The 25,808-nt window shown below is 41.8% G+C and overlaps 1 protein-coding gene across 4 annotated transcripts; it reads right to left on the bottom strand.

Moving 5' to 3' along the window:
- Positions 1-391: 391 nt before the first annotated feature.
- LOC135469258 (uncharacterized) lies at positions 392-25,417 on the bottom strand. Of its 4 annotated transcripts, none has more exons than XR_010444302.1 (3): positions 25,221-25,417; positions 4,486-4,673; positions 392-639 (listed from the first exon to the last, which is right to left on the bottom strand). XR_010444302.1 is itself a non-coding variant. In XM_064747854.1 (3 exons), exons 1-3 carry the CDS (start codon positions 6,486-6,488, stop codon positions 437-439), a joined length of 402 nt encoding a protein of 133 aa, XP_064603924.1. In that variant the 5' UTR covers positions 6,489-6,545; the 3' UTR covers positions 392-436. The 4 variants fall into 4 exon arrangements, 1 of the variants encoding a protein (XP_064603924.1); XR_010444301.1 differs by lacking the exon at positions 25,221-25,417 and adding an exon at positions 12,630-12,903; XR_010444300.1 differs by lacking the exon at positions 25,221-25,417 and adding an exon at positions 5,927-6,028.
- Positions 25,418-25,808: the final 391 nt, after the last annotated feature.

The following is a 25,808-nucleotide window of genomic DNA, read 5'->3' on the forward strand; positions in this document are numbered from 1 at the left end:
TCAAGGCGGCCTTATATAACACTCGCGAGAATATAGGCGAAGAGAGCGTGTCCATAAGTCACTGTGGATGACATATAAAATCTAAATGAACCGAATATGTCACAATTCATTGCCAAGAATACACATGTCTGTTGTAAGTCAGATTATGTTGCCATTATCCGAAAAGTGATTGTAATATGTACACACGCGGAGACACACATAAATATACACATAAACATGACAACAGTAAATTAACGTTTCCAATCACAGAAATGTCACGTAGGAATGTGCTTTGAACCCATACATGTATATATGTAAATTGTCACCCGACGAAAATTTTCATGAACTGTGCAAAAAAAAAAAAAAAAAAAAAAAAAAAAAAAAAAAAAAAAATCAAAGAGAATGCCTGAGATTGTAGGAGACGTGGTGGGCAGTGTTTTTATTGGTCCTAAGGAAATCAGCTGTTAAAGATCTTGGGGTATATAGTATACGGGAACACGAAGATGTGTAGCAGAATGAAGTGAAGGACGAAGAAAAGCGTCATACAAATGGCGGCTATGGAGAGCTTGTAAGCCAGGCCACCTTTCCTCCTAGCCGCCTTAATGTCACCGTTCTCGTAGTCGATCTGACAGAGGAGTGAAAACACAATGGCTGGTATACCTGGAATCAGAAAAAAATGAGAGATAAGCTTTAGTAGGGAGACATTATGGGATGTCTTAGAGTGATTAACTGAGATTTAATAGACATGAGAGCTATAAAAGCTGTAAGTGTTACTTCATCACGGCAACAGACTGACCTTTGACCGAGTCTTACATTACGTTTCAACCGCTTAAGTTGGTGATTTAATGATGAAGAAATGAAACTTTACATTTCCCACCAGCTTTCATTTCTAAGAGTTCAACATGTTCAAGGGTCATTCGGGGCCAATCGCCCACTGACCTTTTCTTAAGTGACCTTTCCACCACATAATCCTGTCTTAAGTTGGTGATTCTTGCTATTTAGACCATGCTCAACATTTTACATCTGGTTTCAGTGTTGTAGTTTTGTGTAAAATAAATCCCTCATTAGCAATAATTAATCTATGTTTTAAGTGGCCTTTCCATTACAATGTTTTCATTATAATGAAGCCTTGGTGTCAGCCTTATAGGCACCAGGTCAAATAAAACTGAATTTGGGGGTAATTAGAGAGAGCTCCCACTGACCCACCTACCACTAGCTGGATGTAAGACAAAGGTTTCTGTAGTCAGAAGGACTACTTCTACCTCACGAAACCCTCAGAGCTTTTATAGATCTCGTGTAAATTAAATCTCAGCTTGCTCGAACTTAAACTCGAAGAATAACTTTAACACCTGGGATTGACTTATCCACTGACTGAATGGTATTTAATGCCATGCATACTCAAGAATATTTCAGCTATGATTGAATGAGTAGGGCTTATAGCGCCACTTTCATAATAACGCAGCCATATTGTAGCGAAGTATTTCAGTGATGAAATGGCGGTCAATTCCCTACACGGGTGGAAGAAACTGCATTACCCGGACTAAATTATCGATTTATGCATGCCCTATTTTCCTCGGTGTGTATATGTGTGGCGGGGAAGGGGGACGGGGCTCTGTGGCCTAGTGGTCAACGTGCTAGCGCAGCATAGTCACTCAGGAGACTCTCACCAACGCGACCACTGAGTTCATGCCAGATCATGCTGACTTCCTGTCCAGTCGTACGTCGGGAGGTCTAAGTACTGCCCGGTTTTATAACACAGTGAATAAAAGGAAAAAATCTGCTAGGATGTACTGTAGATGACTTTATTAGTTACATGTTCACGTAACAAATTTGCGCGAACGATTGGTCTGTTTTCGCGTCGTGGCGAAACCGACCGATGTGTTATTCAAGGCTTAAAACCCGCAAACGATTTTTTGGTTACGTCAACCACCAAAAGTTCATGGCCAACATATTTCTGGCGGCCGTCGCATAAGTAAAATATTTTTGAGTACAGCGTAAAACTCCAGTGAAATAAAATAAATTAATCAATGTCTACATCATAATGATGGAAGCAGCGCCAACTAACTTTGTGTGAGGGAAATTAAACGGCTCTAAACGTGCTGTTAACTAGGCACTGTATGCAGAACCAAGATAGCGTAAAACCTAGAACCCAGATTACAGGATGACCCACGAAGAAAATGTGTAAAGGTTTGCTTTGCCATGGTGAACTTCCACGTTCTGGATTCGTCTTATAGGAAGACAACAACAGTTCCCTGGCTGCGCGCCAACACCAAGATTTTGCCCAGATCTTTAGGGCATTGCGACACCTCTAAGAAAGCCCGAATCAGATCTGGGGGTGTTGATTTATCGATATATGTTCTTCAATGCATTATTCATCGCTTTTGGAATTATTGTATATCAATTCAAGACTAGCTGTGGCGAGCCTATCAGTAATACTGTATCTTTTGACATGTCAGCGGACTCCGAAGCTTCATGGCGGGGACTTAGATTAATCTCTCTCCTTGCATGAGGTCACTTCAAAGACTTTCAATAGTCTGTGCCTATCTGTAATTACTACTTGAAGCAATGGTATCAACCAAGGACTGTATGCTCCCATCGATCCACACTGCAGCTTAGACTCGTATTAAGTCCCAGTTAGCAAGGGAGAGGATTAGTTTTTGGTAAAGATTTGGGACAGTTTCCTTAGTGGTGCAGTAAAGTTTACCTGTACATTGTATATTGATGACTTCTCCCCCACATTTCTCCGCCGCTAGCACCCTCCAAAAACAAGATTAGATGCCATGAATTGCTTTTCACGTAAAGCCTGCTCTTTGAGCATGAACACACTTATGGTGATAGCGTGATGGGAATTTTCCTCTCACTGGAGAGGCTTTGTCTGTATTCTCCAATCTTACAGTAATATTTTAATATATACAGCATTCTTTTGACATGAACAATATCTGTATATGGACAATAGATCAGTTGTAATCAGCTTTCCTGGCATTTAACAAAAGCTGATATAAGGGTCGTTTTGAATTATTTTCACTTGTTTGAACAGAAGAATTTGTACCTTGGAGGTTAATAATTATCCTTAATTTTCGCACACCACTTGACCAACATTTAACAAAAAATACAAGTGGTTTCTTGGGGATGATTGCTTTCTTTAACGCTTTGTCGTACTTCTACAGCTGTAGAAAACTTTTACATAACGCCACGGCTTGGCAAGTGTTCAGAGTTAAACTAGCTTTATTGGCTATGGTCTGACCTCAGCTAACAGTCAGCGGAGGTATTTGGCCTCCCTAATTTGAGAACCTAAGGTTATTCCCTAAAAGTTCCACTTCTCCTAAACTGTTGCATTGGGTTGGCTGTCTGCGATGGGTTTTACTTTTTTTCCTCTCTCAATCTTGTTGATTTCCCTACGCTTGGCAGAATTCGCACATCAAGCCGAGATTATTGGTTTTCCCTTACACTTAGCGGTTTTCACCCTCCCACCTGTGTGGTGTGACATACACACAAAACATCAGCGTGATTAGGCTGTACGCTATACAGTCCGTCCCTCTGCCAGCCAGAATCTACACTCCCTGACAGGATCACCAGTGCACATATTACTTTACAGTCCAGTGTTAGCGGCTATTTCTGGTATGGTGCATTGTTCGATATTGACAGCCAGTAAAAATGGAACCCCGCTTATCTGTAGAGCCAGGATCAATTCGAGCTGCCTTCATTGTTACTTTCACACAGCTGAAAACATGAAGGATTTCAATCGCTTCAGCGCAATTCACTCTCTACATGATGGCTAAAGACTTCGCCTCCACTCTAATCGAAGAAACATCCGGTGCATTGGAGCTATATATTGGTACTTGATATCGGTGCTTTTCGCAATATTGTACGTATGTAACAACGACTTACTCATTACTGACTGAAGTATCCACCGTATATAAAAGTCTTGCATTATTTCGTAAAACACTGGGTTATGATCCCGCCGCAGCTCACAGCGCGCATAACATCCAAAGAGACAATCTCATGTATACAGTATACAGGGTAAATTTAGCCGAACAACACGGCAAGCATATCATCAGCGATTAAGACAGTCTATCTTAATCACAGCTAATAACATACTTTGTTCTGTAAAATATCATGCTGACTGAATCGTGTTGCTTGTAAACCAAATAATCAGTTCATAACTTTTCAGCCTCAGAGAAGAAGGCAATGGCGGGATTTCTCTGTTTTCCTGGGAAGTACGGAATTGTGATTCAGAAATACGCAATTTTTAAAATGTACAGAGTTGTCCCTGATTTGTAACAGTTGATGATTTGGCCACTTTGACTAGTACTTTAAAAGTACGCCAATATTGCACGCCCGTAAAAGTTTCCTGCTCGCAAATATGATAAACACAAACATGGTGTCCGGTATAAATCAGGTGTCCGTGCAATCGAGACCACGGTTTACTCAAATTTAACTAATAAATGCCGACAATTTGTAGCAGTGTTGAATTGGGAAATATTCCACTTGCAACCATCGACTTACCAAAATGAAGGTTAATTATAAGTGCGAGTATTGCTAGTTTTCTGTGTGCATATGGTGTCAAGGTTGCGACCTTGACCTCCTCGGCCTCATCGTCTTGCACGGGCGTCTTCGAGATCATGTGATTCTCCTGACCCAACGGGTACATGGTTGTCATGGTGGTACGGAGGCACTGAGGACTTGAAATATGCCTGTAACACAAGGAATAATATTCATTATTTATTACAAACGAAATAATCGACTTGCAATTTCGTTCTTATAAAAGAAACGTAGACTTATCTAACATTATTCCATTAACAGATGTGGCCCAAATACAATTCAGGCTCATGCATTTTCAAATATTTCGCAGAAGGTATATATATATTTCGTCAGTACATGTTACACAGATGAACTGTACATGACAGTGCACTGACAGTGTTAAGCAGGCTTAAGGTATAGCTTTGTGCTAGTCAAATATGCAATCTTCATATCTCCACTGCATGTCGGAATAGATGATGTACAGAATGCTTTCTTTGAATTACTTAACGTCGGCATTCCAAAGAATACAAAAAAATAACACTAATGCAAGTTCACAAAATATACTACGGTAGTGTTTAAAGCATACATGAAAGGTACTATAAAACGTAGAGTATAGCTTTAAGGAGCATGAAGGAAGAAACTGCCAATAAACAACAGAAATAAAAATTAAAACAGGTTTTTTGTAGGCATAATTCACATTTATTAATAACACCTCTACTTTCTACATTCTTTTCGTCAATGATGGGAAATATTCGGAAATGACGCAATCGATGAACACACTGGGAACGCGAAACCAGCTTATATATCCCGAATTTGCTCTCCTCTCCCCCCCCCCTCCCAAGCCCTCCTCGCTTTCCCCAACCATCAATGTTGTTTTGACAGCACTGGCCGATGGGGCCTTATGAAAACTCCAATTTAAAGCGATTTTCATGCCACAAGAAGAAATCTGATAAACTTTTTGTAGTTTTGAATGCTAGAACATATCATATACTACGTATTAAGAAATAAGAATCAAGCTTTCCATATATCCTATACACAAAACCAGTAATAAAGTAACAATTATGGATAATACTACATAGCCCAAAGATAATAGTCCAACATTTTCCTGGCTTAACGATCTGCTTTGTGCTTTTATCAGCGTCAATACAGGACAAACTGCGCCCTCTACATTAATGAATTAACTATGTACAACCAGACTAGTAACGTGCATGATACATTCATAAAACATTTAAGAGAATACGTCATAACGAGATGGAGCCAACAAAAATCTGTATTAAGTAAAGTAGCGTAAATAAAGCAACGAAAAAACATAATAATTCCAAACATGTTTTTCTGATGGCCAGATAAAAAGCCACTGGAACTACCTCAGCAAAATCTCTATGGATCTGATGATAGCTCCAAACCCACAGGCAGAAGAAGCACTTACTAAAATATTAACGCAGTCACCCGTTTCCACCGTGTCGATACCCGGTCAAATTTATGCACCCTAAGGTTGCATAAATATCTACACTCGCAATCACCACTGACGTGCAGCCGCTGTACCAGCGTCAGCTAATCTAACGACGTACAGAATGTGTCGTCCGATGCAGTGTGATGTTCGCTATATGCATGACGTCACAATGCCTGTTAGGCTTTTCATGGGCGAGTGATTCGTTAATCGACTTCGGTGCCAGGTCACTGAGAGGTGCTGACGTTTGATATGACGTCATAAAGATGACTCCGCTAACGGGGCTGAAATATTAATTTCTGAGGAGGAATTGCACACCTATAAAACCTCTTTTGACGAGTTCAACATGTGGGGCTTAATTTCAGTACAGATAAATCTATCTGTAGGAATCTCACTATTTATAGCTCTGGGAAAAGCATTATGCTTCTTATGATGCTTATATTCGAGAGTCATGGCTCTTAGGCCTATATATAGTTCATAACATATAATGATATCAGTAGATTATACACATCCAAGGAATATTTGCTTACCATGCAAACATCTTCTGTCAGCAGGTAAACTTGACGATGTCATTCCAGCACGTCGATTGGATCAGTCTTATAGAGAACACATACTATACTTGGCTAAATGTTATAGCGATGCCAGTCTGTTTGATCAGACAACAGGATTTGGACAGCCTTAATATTATCATTGGTTCAGTAAACATTATCTCTTCAGGAAAAGGCGGATTTTCCAATAACCACTGCATAGCCAATAATCAAAACCACGCCATGCCTTCAGGCCTTGTGTAGGCAGACCGATCATCAATTTCAGACTAATATAAAGAAAAAAAATGTTGAAATCTGTTGGCGTCGATTATCAAATTTTCATTCATGGGCCCGTGAAGCATCACTTAACTCACTTAAGGTTTCAGTGTGAACTCATTTAACGATATGGATGTATGTGCCAACTGTTTTCAGCCGGATCCACGACTCTTGTGTAAACCACATCACGTGGTCCTCCATAACTATGACAGCAGCAAAACATCTGTCATCCTCGTCTATTTCCTCACTCGATACTCCACCTATCCGTTGTCACGGCTTTACCGCTGTCGTTCTACACGATTTCTCTGCTATAAATTATAGCGTGGATCTTTACGACTTCTATCGAACGAGTTAAATATTTCACTGGCTCACATTGCCAGGAGTAGATTTGCCCATAACCACGATCTAATTGAATGACAAATACACGTGCCATGTGAAGCAAATGAACGCTATCTGTGCTCTGTCTTAGCTTGGCTCGTGTCCAATGTCACTTTGTATAGCATATGTCGTTTTAACTTAGACGATAGACATGTCCACTGATACGTTGTTGTTGTAGATCTCAGAAAAATTATCAAAGCAATGGACATATCCACAAAGAAGTGAAAAACAGAGTTTAAATAGGTCTATAAAACATTTAACCCGTGTGTCACACAAAAGGGGGGTTTTTCAGCCTTTGATATCCATCTGTGATGCCATCAGAACGCCACATCTTTGTGATAAGCCCTTACTATAAATGCCCTTGTAATCTGTCACGTGTAGCAATTACATGGATGCAGTGGTAGCCATTACAGGCGATCGCGTAATCAAATTGCCTTGATGCGGAACATTGAGTTTATGGATATTCTTTTTGTGCATGTTTTTCAACAATGTCGGTTTTAGAAGAACGAATAGTAAATTGAGTTAAACTCTATGACGTCAATCCATCTGCTTGCATTTCAGCTCATTTTCGCCTTCCTATTAACAAAAATCATCCTTGTCTAAAGACTATTGTTCCCTGCAACGCAATCATATGATTATCAAATTATCAAATTATCAAGAGCCTATAAGCGGAATCAGTTTACGGAGCGGAAGAGCATGAAGTATTGGCTGGTGACGAGAAAACGAAAATTTAAAGAATCCCAAACAAAAAAACATCACTGGACACGACAAAGTCCAAAATTTCTCTTACACTAGATAAAAAAAAACATCACATGCAATAAGTTGTACTATGGAAAAGAAGTCTGTTTCATTTACACAGCGATTGTGAGCTGTAGTTTATTCAGTACAATTTATGGAACAAACTACTTGTTGCTACATCAGTCTATACCTGATGTGAACAGAATCCTACATATCTTGCCGTATAATAACATCTATCTTTAATGATGACAATTTCACAGCAGTGGTATAAACAATTCGGACATAAATCCACAGGGGTGCATACCTCTATTGGCTGTACAATACTGACATTTGACGTCACGGTCAGTAATATCTCAGACAATAGGCATTTTTACGTCAGTTGTATAGACGAGGTTTATATGGCACCGATCGGTTAAATGTCGCAGTGGCCAAACCTAGTACCACGTGGAGTGTCAGCAACTGGTCATATTGTGTGACCTGTGAACAACCTCCATGGAGGACAGCGGGCAAATGTGTCTGTTGTAACACAGGTACAGCGAGCAGTTGCCTATACCAGGCACGACATTCAACCTCTTCACCAAATAATTAATTTCATTACCGGGAGTAGTTTTTGCATTATATCTTCGTCAGGCCTTAATTAATTGTCAGGGAGCCGGACACCAGTCCTAATACCCAGTGAGAGTTGTGGATATAAGGTTACGGATCCTCATCGTCTATGGACCCCGCAGACTTTCTCAGTGTCCGGCTGTCCATGTCTGTACACAACTGTGAAATTGAATCATCTCATAACCGGATTCCCAATGCAGACAGTTGCACGCAGCCAAATCCCCACAGATTGACCGTATTGAATTGACATTTGCCAACCTTGAGCATGGCAAAAACAATATATTTAACGAGGTAACGAAATATCGGACCGCAATCACTCTATTGGGCAAAGGTATGTAGTGTACACCGATTGCATCGTTTCCTGTACTACCTACTAAACTGACGTGATCCATTCTGCTGTGATATTAAATCAACTGTGTATGCAAGTAAGCAACGAGAACATAACTTTATCACCTTGTGTTAGGCGGTTGGGTTCATATTTATGGGCTGTATGAACCACTGGCAGTCGCATAGCTACGCATATCGATACCGGAAATCAATGTCTTATAAACTTTCTGCAGAGGCAGCTGGATTGAATACTCACAGTCTCTGGATAGGGTTGGGCAAATCAGGGACTACGGATAGAACAATTACGAATCTGAACGATTGTTGGGCAAATCAGAGAATAAGGATAGAACAATCACGAATCTGAACGATTGTTGGGCAAATCAGAGACGGTGGATTGAACAATCACGAACCCGTAAGATAGATCGGTAAATCAGAGACAGTGAAAAGAAAAATCACGAATCCGGACGACATAATTGGGCAAACCAGACACGGTGGGTCGAAATCTTACGAATTTGTCGATGGTAGAGCATATTAAGAGACACTGAATCGAAGTCTCACGAATCCGAATTCATTGCCTGGGGGGGGGGGGGGGGGGGCTCCGTGGCTCAGTTGGTCAACGCGCTAGCGCAGCGTAATGACCCAGGAGTCTCTCACCAATGCGGTCGCTGTGAGTTCAAGTCCAGCTCATGCTGGCTTTCTCTCTCGGCCGTATGTGGGAAGGTCTGTCAGCTACCTGCGGATGGCCGTGGGTTTTCCCCCGGGTTCTGCCCGGTTTCCACCCACCATAATGCTGGCCGCCGTCGTATAAGTGAAATATTCGTGAGTACGGCGTAAAACACCAATCAAAAAAAAAAAAAAAAAATCATTGCCTGGGGATATGATAGACGGTGGATCGAGAACTTACATATCCGGGCGATACAGTGGGTCAGATCAGAGATGGTGGATCAAACCACCATATTTTTATATATAGTGGTACAGCTGTTCTTCACACAACACAGTTGTCACTAGGTATGAATGAACACAGCTAATCCTATTCTGCATTGAGTTGGAATATCTCCCTGAATCAACTGTGTACAAGCCGTCTAAATTTACTTCTGTACACGGGCCTTTTTATCCTCCTAGCTCTCATCTATATTTAATATGCTGTTGTTTAGGCGTGGCTTAATTATATTTCCAATACGACAATATCAATATTCTAAAGCACGACGCAAACAGGTTCAAGTCTTGACAAAAACGGTTAGAACGATGTAGACTGAAGGTGAAAACGGGAATGTTTGGCATTTGTAGCAAGATACCACAAATATACGTAATGCTGTTGTGCTCATCTCAACTCTTCCACAATTATATGAATTACGCCAAGGCTTTCCAAAAAATGTATTTTTCGCTTGCCATGTAGGTTTTACTTGTTGCTGGATGAAATTTTCCACTGCTAATCTGTGATAAATTGCAACCTCACAGATCTTGTCAGTAATGTTTTGCAGCAGGTGTTCGGTATGCTGGGATCATCACGTGATATAGGTCGTCAGAGTATGGACGGTTTTAGGAGAACTTTTCGACGATATTTGCAGTAGTTTAGAAGATGAATGGACAACACATGGTAATATTATATCCCTGTTTTATGCACCGTGTGTCAGGTTAGTATTCTAAGACGAATGGGCCCAACATTCCTTGTTAATTTCCCATCACAGCAAAGCTACCATCCACACTATGCAGATTGCTCCAATACCAATGTAGTGTTCACATATACATAACAGCTCTCACTTCCAAAACGTCTCATAGCTATTCAGTGCATTACAACAATAATACACCAGATTTTACCAGAAACCTATCGTGCATTTTTCAATAATAGGCCTATCTACCCAATAATCCAACGCCTTCTAGCTCCAACACCCCCCTCCCCTGCACCCCCCCCCCCCCCAACGCCTTCTAGCTTCAACACACACCCTTCCTATCCGCCCCCCCCCCTCACACACACATAAACTCTCCCCACCCAGTCATACCATTTCCAGCCGTACAAATAACTTTAGCATTTACGTGCAGGTGCGCAAACACTGTCAATGTATAGAACACCGAATAATGATATTTAAATGTCTATTGTCTGCCTGCACAGACCTTTGCTAGAATCTTAAAAAATGATCAAATCATTAGTCCATAAAGAACTGGCTCCAAGGAGTTCATTATTGTACACAGGATTGTGTATGCTATAACAGTGTGATGTTTTTTGTATGCAGTATACAATGCACTGGGACCTAATGTATGTGGTTGTGCTGTGACGGTTAGTAATAACGGTAATGTGGGTATTGATATAACCGTTAATGATCCCTGCAAATGCACTGATAAGTTTTGAGTAGCAATAAAATTGAGGATATATAGTATTCTACACTACAATATCCAAGACAAAAGTACAACAACATCAGAGGGTGAAATGTGAAACCTGGTGAACGCCATGCAATGGTTCTTTGATCAAACCCTCGTCCGGGGCCTGAGTGGCAGAACCAGTTTGGCGTGAATGTAATCATATGTGCGTGTCACACTGTTTCCAATCCATTTACCCCTAATGAGGACCTAATCAATACACCAATGCATTTACACACCTACAGGAGATTTACTTATATGCATTCACTGTATACAGCCTCCTCTCGCAGGGGCTTTCCAATAGTAACAAAGCATGCATTCCACAAGCTGTGAATGAGTCTGTAGGCTTAATATGGTCGACACAATCCAACACAACACAACATTCTTAACAACACAACAAATGGGAATCTTAAGAACATGTAGAATTGCAGTAGATGGTCATGGTTAAACCACAAGTGTCGGCTTTACCCATATATTAATAATTATCTAATAAAATCGGAACAAAGCTGATCTTGGCATTTTGTAGAAGAGGGATGGGATACGAGACATTCGGTTTCGCGGCCCATCAGCTATCTGCCATCAAAATACGTGTACTGTTTTGATCGATGGCCTGAATTGGCTTCTGCGTGGATTTTAAGGCTTCCGCCAGCAAATATAAATGCCCACTATAACAGCTACTGAAGCGCCGTACACAGAGAGCGTTCTGGAGAGCAGAATGTGCAGTAACTATAAGCTCAGTGTAACTGAAAAGACCGGGTTTATCTTTCGCGCACACACATATGTAAGCCCAGAGTCAAATCAAGTATTCGACGACATCACGAAAAGGCCTTCGCATTTCGCCGCTAATGCATATGTCATATTTTCAATGTCTGGCTAAATGCTCCCGCTACATAGATGGCATCAACATATAATAACCCTACTTTGGTTCGTATGGCAGTGAACAGAAGTCGTACAGTATACGTCCTCTGTTCACTACTCAAAGGCCATTTACCGCGTCAACAGCCCTTTGATCTCACCGCGACGTGAAACCAATGGCGCTTCTAATTGATGGGCGTTTTAATTACCACTAGCTGAAGAGTCTGGCCTGGTATATAGATTATACAGAAATCGACTGAGTCAACAAAAATAACACAGGCTTCACATAGTAAACAAGTGCCAGCATTAACATTCGTTAACGCGTTCAACTTGCTTGTTGCAGGGAATGTATTTTGGTCCGTAGCACCTTCCATTTCCAGATTCCAAAAATCTCTGAAATCTGTTCTTACTTGGTTTTACAAGCTAAGCCATCATTCGCGGTTTGCATGCACGCGCCTCCCTCTTCAACACAAAGCACATATTGTCAACAAAACGGAGACGAAACTAGTGCATCATAATAGAACATTTGTCAGTTTTGCATGACTAAATTTACAATTTATAAATACAGGCCTGTAAATATTTATTTTCTAAATTGAGGCTATATGCACCGTGGAACATACCTGAATTAGGGTCGGCCTAGTCCAAGCTCTTGTCTTTTACCGACCTTCGTCACTTAGTTATAATGTAGTAGCGGAGATGATGCTGTGAAATAAAACTGTCATTCCGGATGATTGTATTCCAGTGAAAACAGCCTCTGTTTCTATGTGGCGTTTGAATGAGGCAGACGACAGCTCTAGAGAACGACGTGCTTATTGACACTTTTTGGGCCAAACCCAAGTGACGGCATCCCAAATCGTCCACTATTTTGATGCTACAGGAAACAACTGCGAGAGTTTCGCTTCGGTCGTCTGCATTTTCACAACTACAAGCAGCCGCAGAGCACAGCCCTGGTTACGGTGAAAGTGGCCATACGAAAGTTGCCATGGTAACGAGCTGGCGCGGCGTCACGCAAATCTAGTCTCGTGGATCGATGGGTTAATTTATTAGGAGATAATGTCGACATGGCGGCCGGGCCGACGTGCCTCGAGTATTCTCTAACTTGTAGCGGGAACTGCGCCAGGGAACTCTAACTACGAACGTGGATACCTATCACCTTCATCCTATCGATTTATGAGGCTCCAATTTTAGTTTTTGCCTTCACCCAATCTCTCCTGGATGACTCTGAAAACCCGAAATCGGCCGACGGACGGCACGTCCGGTTACCTCAAGTTCCTCCCGCTGCAAGGTTATAGCGGTTTGTCCATACTCCTGTTTTGGGAAACTCCAAACGGTGCATGTCTAAGAATCACAAAAGCCATGCGAACTATCGATTCATGTTTTAGTACATACATTTTAACAGCATTACAGACACATGTAGTTATATATACACATATATTGGTGTGAGACTGAACAGAAAAATCATTAATGCTTCACGTAATCCCTGTGATGTCTGGGAATTATACAGAACTCGTTGTATAGCCTTTAATTTTGGTTGGGCTTTATAGGCCTATATAGTCTACTCTGCTTAAGCAGAACTCCTTAATATGGACAGGAGTTGCATGATATGGTGGATATTTGAACATTTTCAACCAAAGCGGAACTGCGCATGCACAGCATATTTTTAATTAACAACAACCGGTACATAGATGATTTGGATGCTGAGTAAATTTACGTGCCTAGAACATTCCTTTCTTCTTTAAATGAGCGTCCTAATTACTTAATATGTTATATGCATTTTTTGGTAGTTTGGTGTTTGATGTTGTTTGGAAGTTGGTCTTATGATTGGTTTAGGAATTAGATAAAAGGCCTAGGTTCATAACCACGTCCCGTCATAATGGTGATGTCCATAAATGGATGGACACGTGGATTTTCTTCTGAGAACTGCAAAACAAGCTCATACAACATAGTGATTTTAACTCCCAGTTATATATTGCGAGGTGTAGGGTTAAATCTAGGTAAATGTTGATGTGTAGGCTAATGCGTCCGTAATGGAAGTCACCCACTGTTGTTCTCATCTGTAGCTCAGTCATATGATTTAGTGAACATGCACTGGCACTCATCAGGATGATGACCATTCTTTACTCATGCTTCACTGCAGACGTGTTTAATCATATCTACATATAGTACAGTCCTTTATGCGTCAGTGTAGACGTATATAACAATATTTACAAGTGGTAGGCCCCTAACGGTAAGGTTTCATTACCACCTTTGAGTTTCCATTACGGTAGCTTTGATATTAACTCAGATACTGTTTTATAGTGTTTATGTCACTTGCTGCTTGGTAGAGTACATCGAATTAGGAATTTTAGGAGATTGCATTGTTTTAACAGTGTTTGGTAAATGTAACAGGTAAGACCAGTCAATGAGGACTGTGTGCGTATGGATTTTGGCTTTTGTAATGCTTTGACTGACGGCCTGAAACTATGACTGATAAACTTGCGGTTGTCATCACTGGACCGGATGTAGACTACAAATTAGTACAAATTATTAGGTAGATATTAGGTTTTCTCCCACCATAATGCTGGCCGCCGTCGTATAAATGAAATATTCTTGAGTACGGCGTAAAACACCAATCAAATAAATAAATTAGTACAAACGGATTGGCCTTATGTGTAATAAGGATAAACGCCCAATTCCACGCTTGATTCCACCTGGGATACAACAGTTAAAATATTTGTATGTTGTTTTTTTTTTCAGATAGGCCTATACATGGGGGAGAAATTTTTTCAGGTGAGGCGAATTTCTGTTCTTGAAAATCCATGAGGAGAACATCAACCAAACTACAGTCCACGATGCACTATAGCTTTAATCGGAAACCAGGAGTTGCAAACTTGGAGAGATATTTAATGCGCAAACTATCCTCTCAAGTTTTTTAAACTCCTTGAGGCGGAGTATTTCCTTTTTTTTTTTAAAGTGAATATAAAACAGAGGTTTTGAGGAAAAAGGGAGGGGGCTAACCATATCGTTGAAACGGGAAGCTTGCAAGAATATTTGGTGTTGATCCAGACCATTTATATAGGATCCAGAATACCGTCCACTGTGGTTAATAAATGTTCTATGAAAAAATATCCCTTTTTCACAGTGTAAATAACTAATGGACAGCCGCAGTCTGAGCCGTACGATTGACATTTCATTAGGTACCTTGTCCCTTGTAATTGACTATAGACTGCCAGTCCCGGGGGTAATGTAGGGTTTCCATTCTTCATTGATTTCCAATAAGATCCATACTAATCAATATTAGTTACATGATGGTGCACAGGCCTGGCACCTGATAAGCCGCAGCTGAATATAAGCTCAGGAAACCCAATTGGTGTGGCTACTCTTGTGTTAAACTGTCCACTCCAATCTGCATTAGCGCCAGGCAGATATGTTATATTAACCCTTAATTTCGATCCACACTTCCAGATAGAGGATATGAAAGGCAGAGGTCTCCAATATAAGAAATAAACGTTATTGTTGTCTCCATTTATTCATATGAAGTTAAGACAAAACTTGTTACACAACATTACTCTCTTCCAAATACTGACATTCGTTTTCCCACCGAAAGATGATTCTGTGGAAAATCTGAAGTGTGCAGTGTTCTTGGGCCTGGATGCATCTCACGGCGCATGTTCTATGCTTTATATGCATGACTTGTGCCTGGATGCATCTGACGGCGCGTGTTCTATGCTTTATACGCATGATTGATCAGGCATGGAAAACGGCAAAGTTTGTAGGAATAAATAAAGAAAAATCTTATTTATGTCGTTCAATAATTGACTGCATGGCTCATTCACTTAAAGCGTCACTCTCGTTACAGCAGATTGCACGGCTATTGATCAAGACTTGGGCTTTGAACTCCAATAAGCTAAATAAATAAATGTATGAATTCATCGAATCTATATCTGTTTTATATAAAACAGGCTAATAACTACTTTCAAATTATACTAGTGTTTAGATGTCAGATGAATTCGTTCTTATTTGATTAACTCTCAGAGCAGGTTAATGCAGAAGAGAAGCTCATTGGGAACCTTGTTGACCTGTCACGGAGCTGTAACCTGTATATACTGCACCTTCACAACGGACAATTCCCATACAGAAACAAGTAAATAATGAAGATCAAAGCATTCGGGGATATTGTTAGAAAAACAATGTATCGGGACTGATGATGCTGGTTTTACACTGTATGGTAACCGTGAGTAGTAACATGATGCTTTCAGACTGATGTCGATCTGGTGTGCGAGAAATACATGTACAAACATGTTTACGATTCTCCCGTGATACGCCCACGATCCTGTATCTATTATACTAGGCAATTATTGTTGTAAAGCTCTAAAGCAGAAGATCTTCCCCCAAAATTATCACCCACAAATACATTCTTCCGGAACCCGTCTCGACTTTCCACAAGCATATCTGAAGATGTTTGACATTAATTAATTTCGAAATTTTGTTGTCAGTGATGTGGGCGTTAATATTTTAACCAGTAGCACTCGATCGCTAAAACGTCCATGAATTATTACTCACCCGGTGCATGCGCATTCATTGTGCATTAACACGCGTGAGTGAACGTGCCCTTGGGAATTCGACCAACCCAACAGGCTGATCGTGATCCTATAGTAGCAAACATCTTTAAATATTCATGAAATGGAGTACGTTTGTACGATGCAAACCTGCTGCTTCGTCCATCAGGGTTGAGGTTCTTTAGACATATAGGTATGCTGTTGGATGAACATACGATCTCCTACCAACGTCTTCATTGAAACAGTTCAGCGCATCTCAGGGGCCGCTTTTGCTCATACCCATTCCCCCAAAACAAACAGAATGTGTTGTCCAGTGGCTATCTAAATAACTTATTTGCCACAAACAGAGCTCAATGTTAGAAGCAAACCAAAGACCTACCTGGGTATGCATAATAATGCGAAAGGCTGACTGAATTTTTTGAAAATGCTATCTTTAGCTATCCTTGCTCACTTATGTGTTTTTTGGTCTACTTTCTCAGTTTTAATAGATATCCTTCTATCTTTCTTTGTTATTTAACAGAAAGACTGTCATTATGAACTGATGCGATGTTGAATCTTTCTATGCTGAGAATTCCGCTTGGGCATCGTGCAGTGTGAAAAAAAAAAAACGCGTGTATTAACTAATTTCAAGGGCATATTGTCCCGCATATGCCTTGACAAAAAATGCAAATATGCAAACAGCGATGAGCGTTTTATCGTCAGGGTATTTGGTCCAACAATAGAAGCCAACTCATAACGAAAAACATGGAGCGTATATCAGCAGAGTACGAAGCAGAAAGACTTTCGAAGCCACCAAACGATAACATATATACATTTGTCATAAGGTGAAAATCATGATTTTTCCCAAAAGTTCCACGACTAATGGGCCAATGGAGCAATATAATTAAATTACACACCCATCCATTTTGGCCCATGGGAAGTTTTACTAATACCTGATGTTGCCAATCATCGACAACAGCACATAGCAAGGATTCAATTCTGAATGGAGGGATCTTTGTACACATTAGCGAATCTGTTAATCCCCACATCGATTTGTTTTGTGGCCCACCAAATCTGTCGGCCCAAGAGGCATTGTACGTCTTCCAAGCATTTACAGCTAATGAAGTAGATGGTATGAACGAGAGGGTTATTGGTGTGGATGCTGTGAGCTAACGAATGGCTCAGTGTAAAATCCGGAAGCACTCAGTTTGCGAAGAAGGAAGACGCATGAATACAGAATTACCATTGCTTTCGCATTACTTCTCTAGTTCCTCCGCTGTCGAATGGTCGATGGCGTTATTCCCAGGGATATCGAAGCCTTTTATAACCAAACAGGCGGGTTTGAATCCTACTCACACAAGCACGCAGACTCCAGTGTATATGCGTCGAACAACAGTTATTGGCTTCAGCAATATGGCGTCGCTAAAGCAGCAAAATTATTAAATATAAAAATTTCAGATTTCACACTCACCTCAGGTAAACATGATAGATAAGACTAGGCTCGCCATACACGGCAGTTCATTTTGTACATAAGCCATATAAGGCGCAACAATAAAGTCGTCATGACTCCATGTTGTAACAAACATTCATTCTTGCATGGAGCCAGAAATGGAATATATTCATGCAGTTTGCACAGTAAACATTTTTTTATACATTGTTACATTCTGCTGGTGGACTAAGCACCCTGGAGGCCTTGTCACATTCTGCTGTTGGATTAAGCATCCTGGAAGTCTGGTCACATTCTGCTGGTGGACTAAGCATCCTGGAGGCCTGGTCACATTCTGCTGGTGGACTGAGCATCCTGGAGGCCTGGTCACATTCTGCTGGTGGACTGAGCATCCTGGAGGCCTGGTCACATTCTGCTGGTGGACTGAGCATCCTGGAGGCCTGGTCACATTCTGCTGTTAGACTGAGCATCCTGGAGGCCTGGTCACATTCTGCGGGTGGACTGAGCATCCTGGAGGCCTGGTCACATTCTTCTGGTGGACTGAGCACCGTGGAGGCCTGGTCACATTCTGCTGGTGGACTGAGCATCCTGGAGGCCTGGTCACATCCTGCTGGTGGACTGAGCATCCTGGAGGCTTCGTCACATTCTGCTGTTGGACTGAAATCCTGGAGGCCTGGCCACATTCTGCTGGTGGACTGAGCATCCTGGAGGCCTCGTCACATTCTTCTGGTGGACTGAGCATCCTGGAGGCCTGGTCACATTCTGCGGGTGGACTGAGCATCCTGGAGGCCTGGTCATATTCTGCTGTTAGACTGAGCATCCTGGAGGCCTGGTCACATTTTGCTGGTGGACTGAGCATCCTCGAAACCTGGTCACATTCTGCTAGTGGACTGAGCATCCTGGAGGCCTGGTCACATTCTGCTGGTGGACTGAGCATCCTGGAGACCTGGTCACATTCTTCTGGTGGACTGAGCATCCTGGAGGCCTGGTCACATTCTGCTGGTGGATTAAGCATCCTGGAGGCCTTGTCACATTCTGCTGTTAGACTAAGCATCCTGGACGCCTGGTCACATTCTGCTGTTAGACTAAGCATCCCCGAGGCCTGGTCACATTCCGCTCGTGGATTAAGCACCCTGGAGGCCTGGTCACATTCTGCTGGTGGACTGAGCATTCTGGAGGCCTGGTCATATTCTGCTGGTGGACTGAGCATCCTGGAGGCCTGGCCACATTCTGCTGGTGGACTGAGCATCCTGGAGGCCTGGTCACATTCTGCTGTTGGACTGAGCATTCTGGAGGCCTGGTCACATTCTGCTGGTGGACTGAGCATCCTGGAGGCCTGGTCACATTCTGCTGGTGCACTGAGCACCCTGGAGGCCTGGTCACATTCTTCTGGTGGACTGAGCATCCTGGAGGCCTGGTCACATTCTTCTGGTGGACTGAGCATCCTGGAGGCCTGGTCACATTCTGCTGGTGGACTGAGCATCCTGGAGGCCTGGTCACATTCTGCTGGTGGACTGAGCATCCTGGAGGCCTGGTCACATTCTTCTGGTGGACTGAGCACCGTGGAGGCCTGGTCACATTCTGCTGGTGAACTGAGCATCCTGGAGGCCTGGTCACATTCTTCTGTTGGACTGAGCATCCTGGAGGCCTGGTCACATTCTGTTGGTGGACTGAGCATCCTGGAGGCCTGGTCACATTCTGCGGGTGAACTGAACACATTCTTCTGGTGGACTGAGCATCCTGGAGGCTGGTCCCACTCTGTTGCATGCTGAACTAAACTTCCACGGTTACAGCAACATATTTTCGCGTGACCAGGCCTCCAGGATGCTCTTTTGGCCCTTATCTCGCCAAAATATTAGAAAGGCTGCAAACTGGATAAAAATGATCCGAAACCCTTGTGTTTAGAAATAACGGCCTATCCACACGCAATATGTTCAGCGCAATGTGAAACTGAGAACGATTTTGTTTCACGTTTTGATTCATTCTACCATTAATTCCATCAGTTTGAACCTGTTAAGCAAAATTAAACCATTTACAGTGCCATTTTCATGACTTGCTAATTGGGTATCTTTGAACGCGTTTTTATTGCACAGTAAATTAACCTATATATGCATGTACGTTATAGTATTTAGTATCCCATTTAGTATCCCATTATTACGGCACTGGCCCACAGTGCTGATGAAATGTACAATTCTCAGTTATGTCGCAGTTATAGGTTAAATTTGTACACAAAACCACAACATTAGTTATTTATCTTAAGCTCATATAAATTTGAAAACTCAGTTCATATGCGTGATGTCACTATCACTATCATATTACTGAGCTTGTGCCAACTTTCTTCTTTGGTGCTGAAATACATCTACATCACAAACACAGTTTATGATGGCATTAAATTTTAAATTGTTCTGCATCACGTGTGCGTATAACCACATGCCTGAATTAATACATGCAGTACGGTATTTCGTGTCTGAGTAAAAGGCGCCATGCATCTTGTGTGGCCCAAATCTTACAGGCCGTCGGTTGGCCACATGGATATCATTACCCCTATGACCGAAAGAATGAACAAATTCATTTACTTTTACTTAACAGGAAAACAGCAACATTTTGTTGATCCTATATGGCCTGAAAACACAAAAGCTACCAAAAGTAGATAACTAGCACACTGTAAACGACGACAAAGAGACAGTTTAGATCACAAGAATCTTAGTTAGAATGGGAGCGGAATGCAAACAAAAAGCTGACATGACTTGCCGTGTTAGATGGCGCATAACGACCGCTATAAGCCCCGTTCTCACGGCACGACTGTCCAGTCGACCCGTAGAATTCAACTTATCGACTTGCATCGTCTGAATTGTTGTTAATTTTCAAAGAATTCGACGAGTTGAATGGACAAATCGCCCCTTATGAACACATCTTTAGATTATTGCTGTTTCCTAAGTGACGTCATTAGCTGACAAGTTTGAACATTTCCGAGTGGACTTTGTGGTCACTCATTAACTTTTATAGCCATAAGTATTCATTCATTCGTCTTATGCACAGTTAACACACAAAATTCCTCAGCATTAAAATCAAGAATGCTCTGAGGATAACCTCTGACATTTGAAATCAATATGGACATCGATTGATTGCAGGTGTACTCAGCGTGTTTCTCCAGCAGTCTTTAGTAGTCAATAATTAATCCACACAATTAACATTCCACTGACACTTGAAACGTCTAAAAAAGTCAAAAAAAAAACCAAACAAACAAATACTTGGGTAGAACTGTGAATATTTCAGGAAATGAATATTTCACGAAGTCTTGTGCAGATTAATTGTTCCCAGCTCAAATCTGTATGAAAACACCACTAGAAAGTATGTTTTTAGTGACATAAGAAGCCGAACTATAGAAGGCAAGTTTTTAAGCCGCAATGGGCGCTTACAGGTAGTTCAGCTTGTGATGAACGGATAACACAGCAGAAGCATTGCTGTTTCCCACCGGGAGTTTCTCCAAGATGTCGAGTGTTAGGCATGATGATCTCCACGATATTTAATTAACCACGACTTTGATAACCATTCTCCTACATTTTAAGCTTTTACGAAGAGGAAGTCCTGGTCGGCAAACTTCTATTTGCAGACTCCCATGTGTATACTTGGGTTTATACACAGCATACTGTTCAGCCTATATGGCATTTATATACCCTTTCGGCAAACGATGAGGTTAATACTATAAGCTAAAACCCAATATTCGATAACCCATTATTATTCAAATAGTTTGGAACTAAATAGAGTATCTACAAAGATGTCAAAGCCAAAGCGACCTGTTTATTTAGCCCCAATCATTAAGCGGCAGAGCTTGCCTTCTCCGCAAATACCCCAACCGTTCAATATTTAATGTCAGTCATTGCATGTAATGTGCTCAAGGCTATACTGCGAATTTATACTTGCTGGGAATCTTTTTTGAGCGTCGATGTGTAAAGTAAACATTGTCCATCACGAAAATAACGCGAATAATTGGTTTTGTGTTCTGTAACTCCACGTCGACCGAACAAATTCACACAGTATAAATGACACGATAGAGTTAGTAAGCTGCCGTCCTAACGACAGAGGTTCTGTATGTCATGAGTGTTATTGGCAGCACGATTTAAGAGTGTCTTGACTTTTAATACAAAATTTCACAACTGATCCCAGGGATTAAAACCGCAGTCAGGGTTGTCTTTCGTCCGTCAATATACCACAGGAACGCCAACATTCACCAGAGAAATCTACGGTATATATAACTGGCTAGTTACGGGTCACCAAAATGTAGGCCAGTTGCGCTCTCACCCAAAGTTTTTAAAGTTTTAATGATTTTCTACAAAATGGCAATGTTGCCCTTACAGTGTGTACAGAAAACATCCACAAACCATCATTCCGGTGGACGATGGCAGATTATACAGAAAACACCACCAATCCGTCCGTCATTCCGGTGAACGATGGCAGTGTGTACAGAAAACATCACCAATCCGTCCGTGATTCCGGTGGACAATGGCAGTGTGTACAGAAAACATCCCCAAACCGTCATTCCGGTAGACGATAACAGTGTGTTCAGAAAACATCACCAAATCGTCATTCCTCTGGACGATGGCACTGTGTACAGAAAACATCACCCAACTGTTCATCATTACGGTGGACGATGGCAGTGTGTACAGGAAACATCTCCAAACCGTCCGTCATTCCAGCGGGCGATGGCAGTATATACACAAAACATCTCCAAACCGTCATTCCGGCGGGCGATGGAAGTGTGTATAGAAAACATCACCAAACCGTCAGTCCGCTGGGCGATGGCAGTGTGTGTGCAGAAAACATCACCAAACGCTGGACGATGGTTGGTGGGGGCAAAAAATACAATCCCCTGTCCTTTCTTCTACATTAGTCAGAAGACAATTACATTTCCAGGTGAAGGCTGATCCTACCGTCCTCGGTGTTCACATTGTTTTAAATCAAAAGGGACAATTACCCCTCGATCTTAATCATAATTCACTAGAAGGCACTGTGCTAGCGTTAAATAATCTGCATGTAGCACAGTCTGTAAAAGATACATATCCACCCTCACTGGATTTTAGGGAAACCACAGCCTCTCGAGATGTTACATCTCACTTGGACGTGTATCTGTATTAAAACCACAACGGTTTCCCATCATACCAACTTCATGATAAAATTCTGACATTGTAAAATATCCTCACTTGGATACCAATATTTATTTATTCGATTGGTGTTCTACGCCGTACTAAAGAATATTTCCCTTATACGACGGCAGCCAGCATTATGGTGGGAGATGGATACCAATATACCAAAGGGCCCTGCATATGGCGCTTACGCATGACGTGTACGTACGGCGTGTACATATGGCGCGTACGTATGGCGTCGCATTTGTTCGATCCCGTGTATTGTGTGACAATTTCAATTAACGGCTCAAGTTCTTACTGCAAACATCAGTGTGTCAAGGATATTCTATCAAACTTCTTTACAAAGTTACTTCAGTTTTACAATAAGTACAGTTCTGTTGTAAGTCAATATGGACTGAGTTACTGTAATGCGTGGCACTTTGCTGCCTATGCTTTCCCCAATGCCTCCGGTAGACGGGGCGGCTGTTTCCAGATGAAGAGATGAATTGATGGGTCCATCCCATACATTTTTAAAGTACAGCACATACACGTTTATAGTTAGTTGACATCCAAGTTTATTTATTTGTTTTAATGTTGCTCAACGCCAGGCTCCAAAACTTTCCCACTTGTGATGTCATTGTAGGCCTATCCATACTGACGCAAAGCGGATATCTTCGTACGCGTGTAGGCCTAGCCGTACTGACACCGAGCGGATATCTCTGTACATGCGAATGCCTATCTATACAGACACCGGGTGGATATCTTTGTTCATGTGTAGACTTAACCGTACTGACACCAGGTAGATATCTTTGTACATGTGAAGGCCTAGCCATACTGACACCGGGTGGATATCTTTGTACATGCGAAGGCCTAACCATACTGACACCGGGCGGATACCTTTGTACATGTGATGGCTTAGCTATACTGACACAAATTGGATATCTTTGTACATACATAGAGCGGATATCTTTGTACACATGTAGGCCTAGCCGTACTGACACAAAGCGTATATCTTTGTACATGTGAAGGCTTAGCTATACTGACACAAAGTGGATATCTTTGTACGTGTAGACCTTGCCGTACTGACACCGAGCGGATATCTTTGTACACATGAATGCTTAGCTATACTGACACCGAGCGGATATCTTTGTATATGCGAATACCTAGCTATACAGATACCGGGTGGATATCTTTGTGCATGTGTAGACTTAGCCGTGCTGACACCAAGCGGATATCTTTGTACATGTGATGGCCTAGCAATACTGACACCGGGTGGATATCTTTGTACATGCGAAGGCCTAACCATACTGATTGATTGATTGGTGTTTTACGCCGTACTCAAGAATATTTCACTCATACGACGGCGGTCAGCATTATGGTGGGTGGAAACCGGGCAGAGCCCGGGGGAAACCCACGACCATCCGCAGGTTGCTGACAGACCTTCTCACGTACGGCCGCCAGCATGAGCTGGACTTGAACTCACAGCGACCTAACCATACTGACAACGGGCGGATATCTTTGTACATGTGAAGGCCTAGCTATACTGACACAAAGCGAATATCTTTGTACATATTTAGCATGCTTCAGATATGGACGGACTCAAAGCCCTACTAAGATATCACAGGATACGTACGCTTTTAAATAGAGTAGGCAATGATTTCTTGGCGTATCAGAAATTGTGCACTGGTTGCATTTCCCTTGCAAACGTTAACAGACGTTTATGATTTGATTGCAACATATCAGTGTGTAAAGCTTGTTGTGTTACAGGACAATTGCGAAAGACAATTTTGATGGCGAGTATGACTGATTTTACAGACAGCTGAAGATAGGCGACTGGCTAAAACAAACAGACTATAGTTCTACTCAAAACGTAACTTTCAGCTAGTTAAGCTATGGAATAAGCCACGAAATTTCCTTCTGCCATGTCCGGAAATGTATTGGTGTCGAGTGACTAAAGACATCATTTCCATTTATAGTACATATACTGGAGGGTATAAAAATTCCCATAGAATTTTTCACGAACTGAAAATGTTAAAATTAACGGATTAATATTTTGACTGCATGGATTTACTCAGTCAGAGAGGGACACGCATTCACCAGAACATCGCAACAACCAGTACTCACCTTGGAGACAACACAAATCAAAGGAGTGGCCAGGGCATCATAACGCAGATGATGAAGCTGACGGAAAGTTTCAAGACAAACTGAATGCATACGGTGACGGGAACATCAGACTGGAAGATGCACATGACGGCTAATTGGTGTGCCCATTACGATGATACGGTTAATGGCTGTATCGACAACGATAGCTGTGGCTGATTACGGTGAAGCTTATGCGATCCTGTATATGTTTTACATAGTGTGGACAGTATGGGTGTAAGGAATAGCTGATACGGGGATCAACGCCCACACGTTGTCATTATTGTGTCATCCACGAGAATGGACGCGTACGTACACAAACCGGTGGATAGGTAGTCCTGTATACAACACCCGCTGGCTTAACTTTATGTATCATTTCAGAGAATACACCAACAGCTTTAGGGGACATGCATCCCGTAAATGCATTCTTGTATATAAATATGCGTGTATTCAGGGCTACTTGGGAAGACCATGCGTGCTCACTGATGGTCTATAGATAGTATAGCTCCAGCAGTTCCGTAGAGCAAGAAGATTGAGCAGAATAGAGCAGGAATATAGGTAAATCGAATTTCA

Source organism: Liolophura sinensis, chromosome 6 (assembly GCF_032854445.1).
Source record: "Liolophura sinensis isolate JHLJ2023 chromosome 6, CUHK_Ljap_v2, whole genome shotgun sequence".
In the NCBI taxonomy this organism is placed as follows: domain Eukaryota; kingdom Metazoa; phylum Mollusca; class Polyplacophora; order Chitonida; family Chitonidae; genus Liolophura; species Liolophura sinensis.

Excerpts from the sequence above, each read along its gene's own strand:
- LOC135469258 (XM_064747854.1), bottom strand. Across the intron at positions 640-4,485 it reads TATAATTAACCTTCATTTTG|GTATACCAGCCATTGTGTTT; the intron begins GTAAGTCGATGG and ends TTCTGATTCCAG.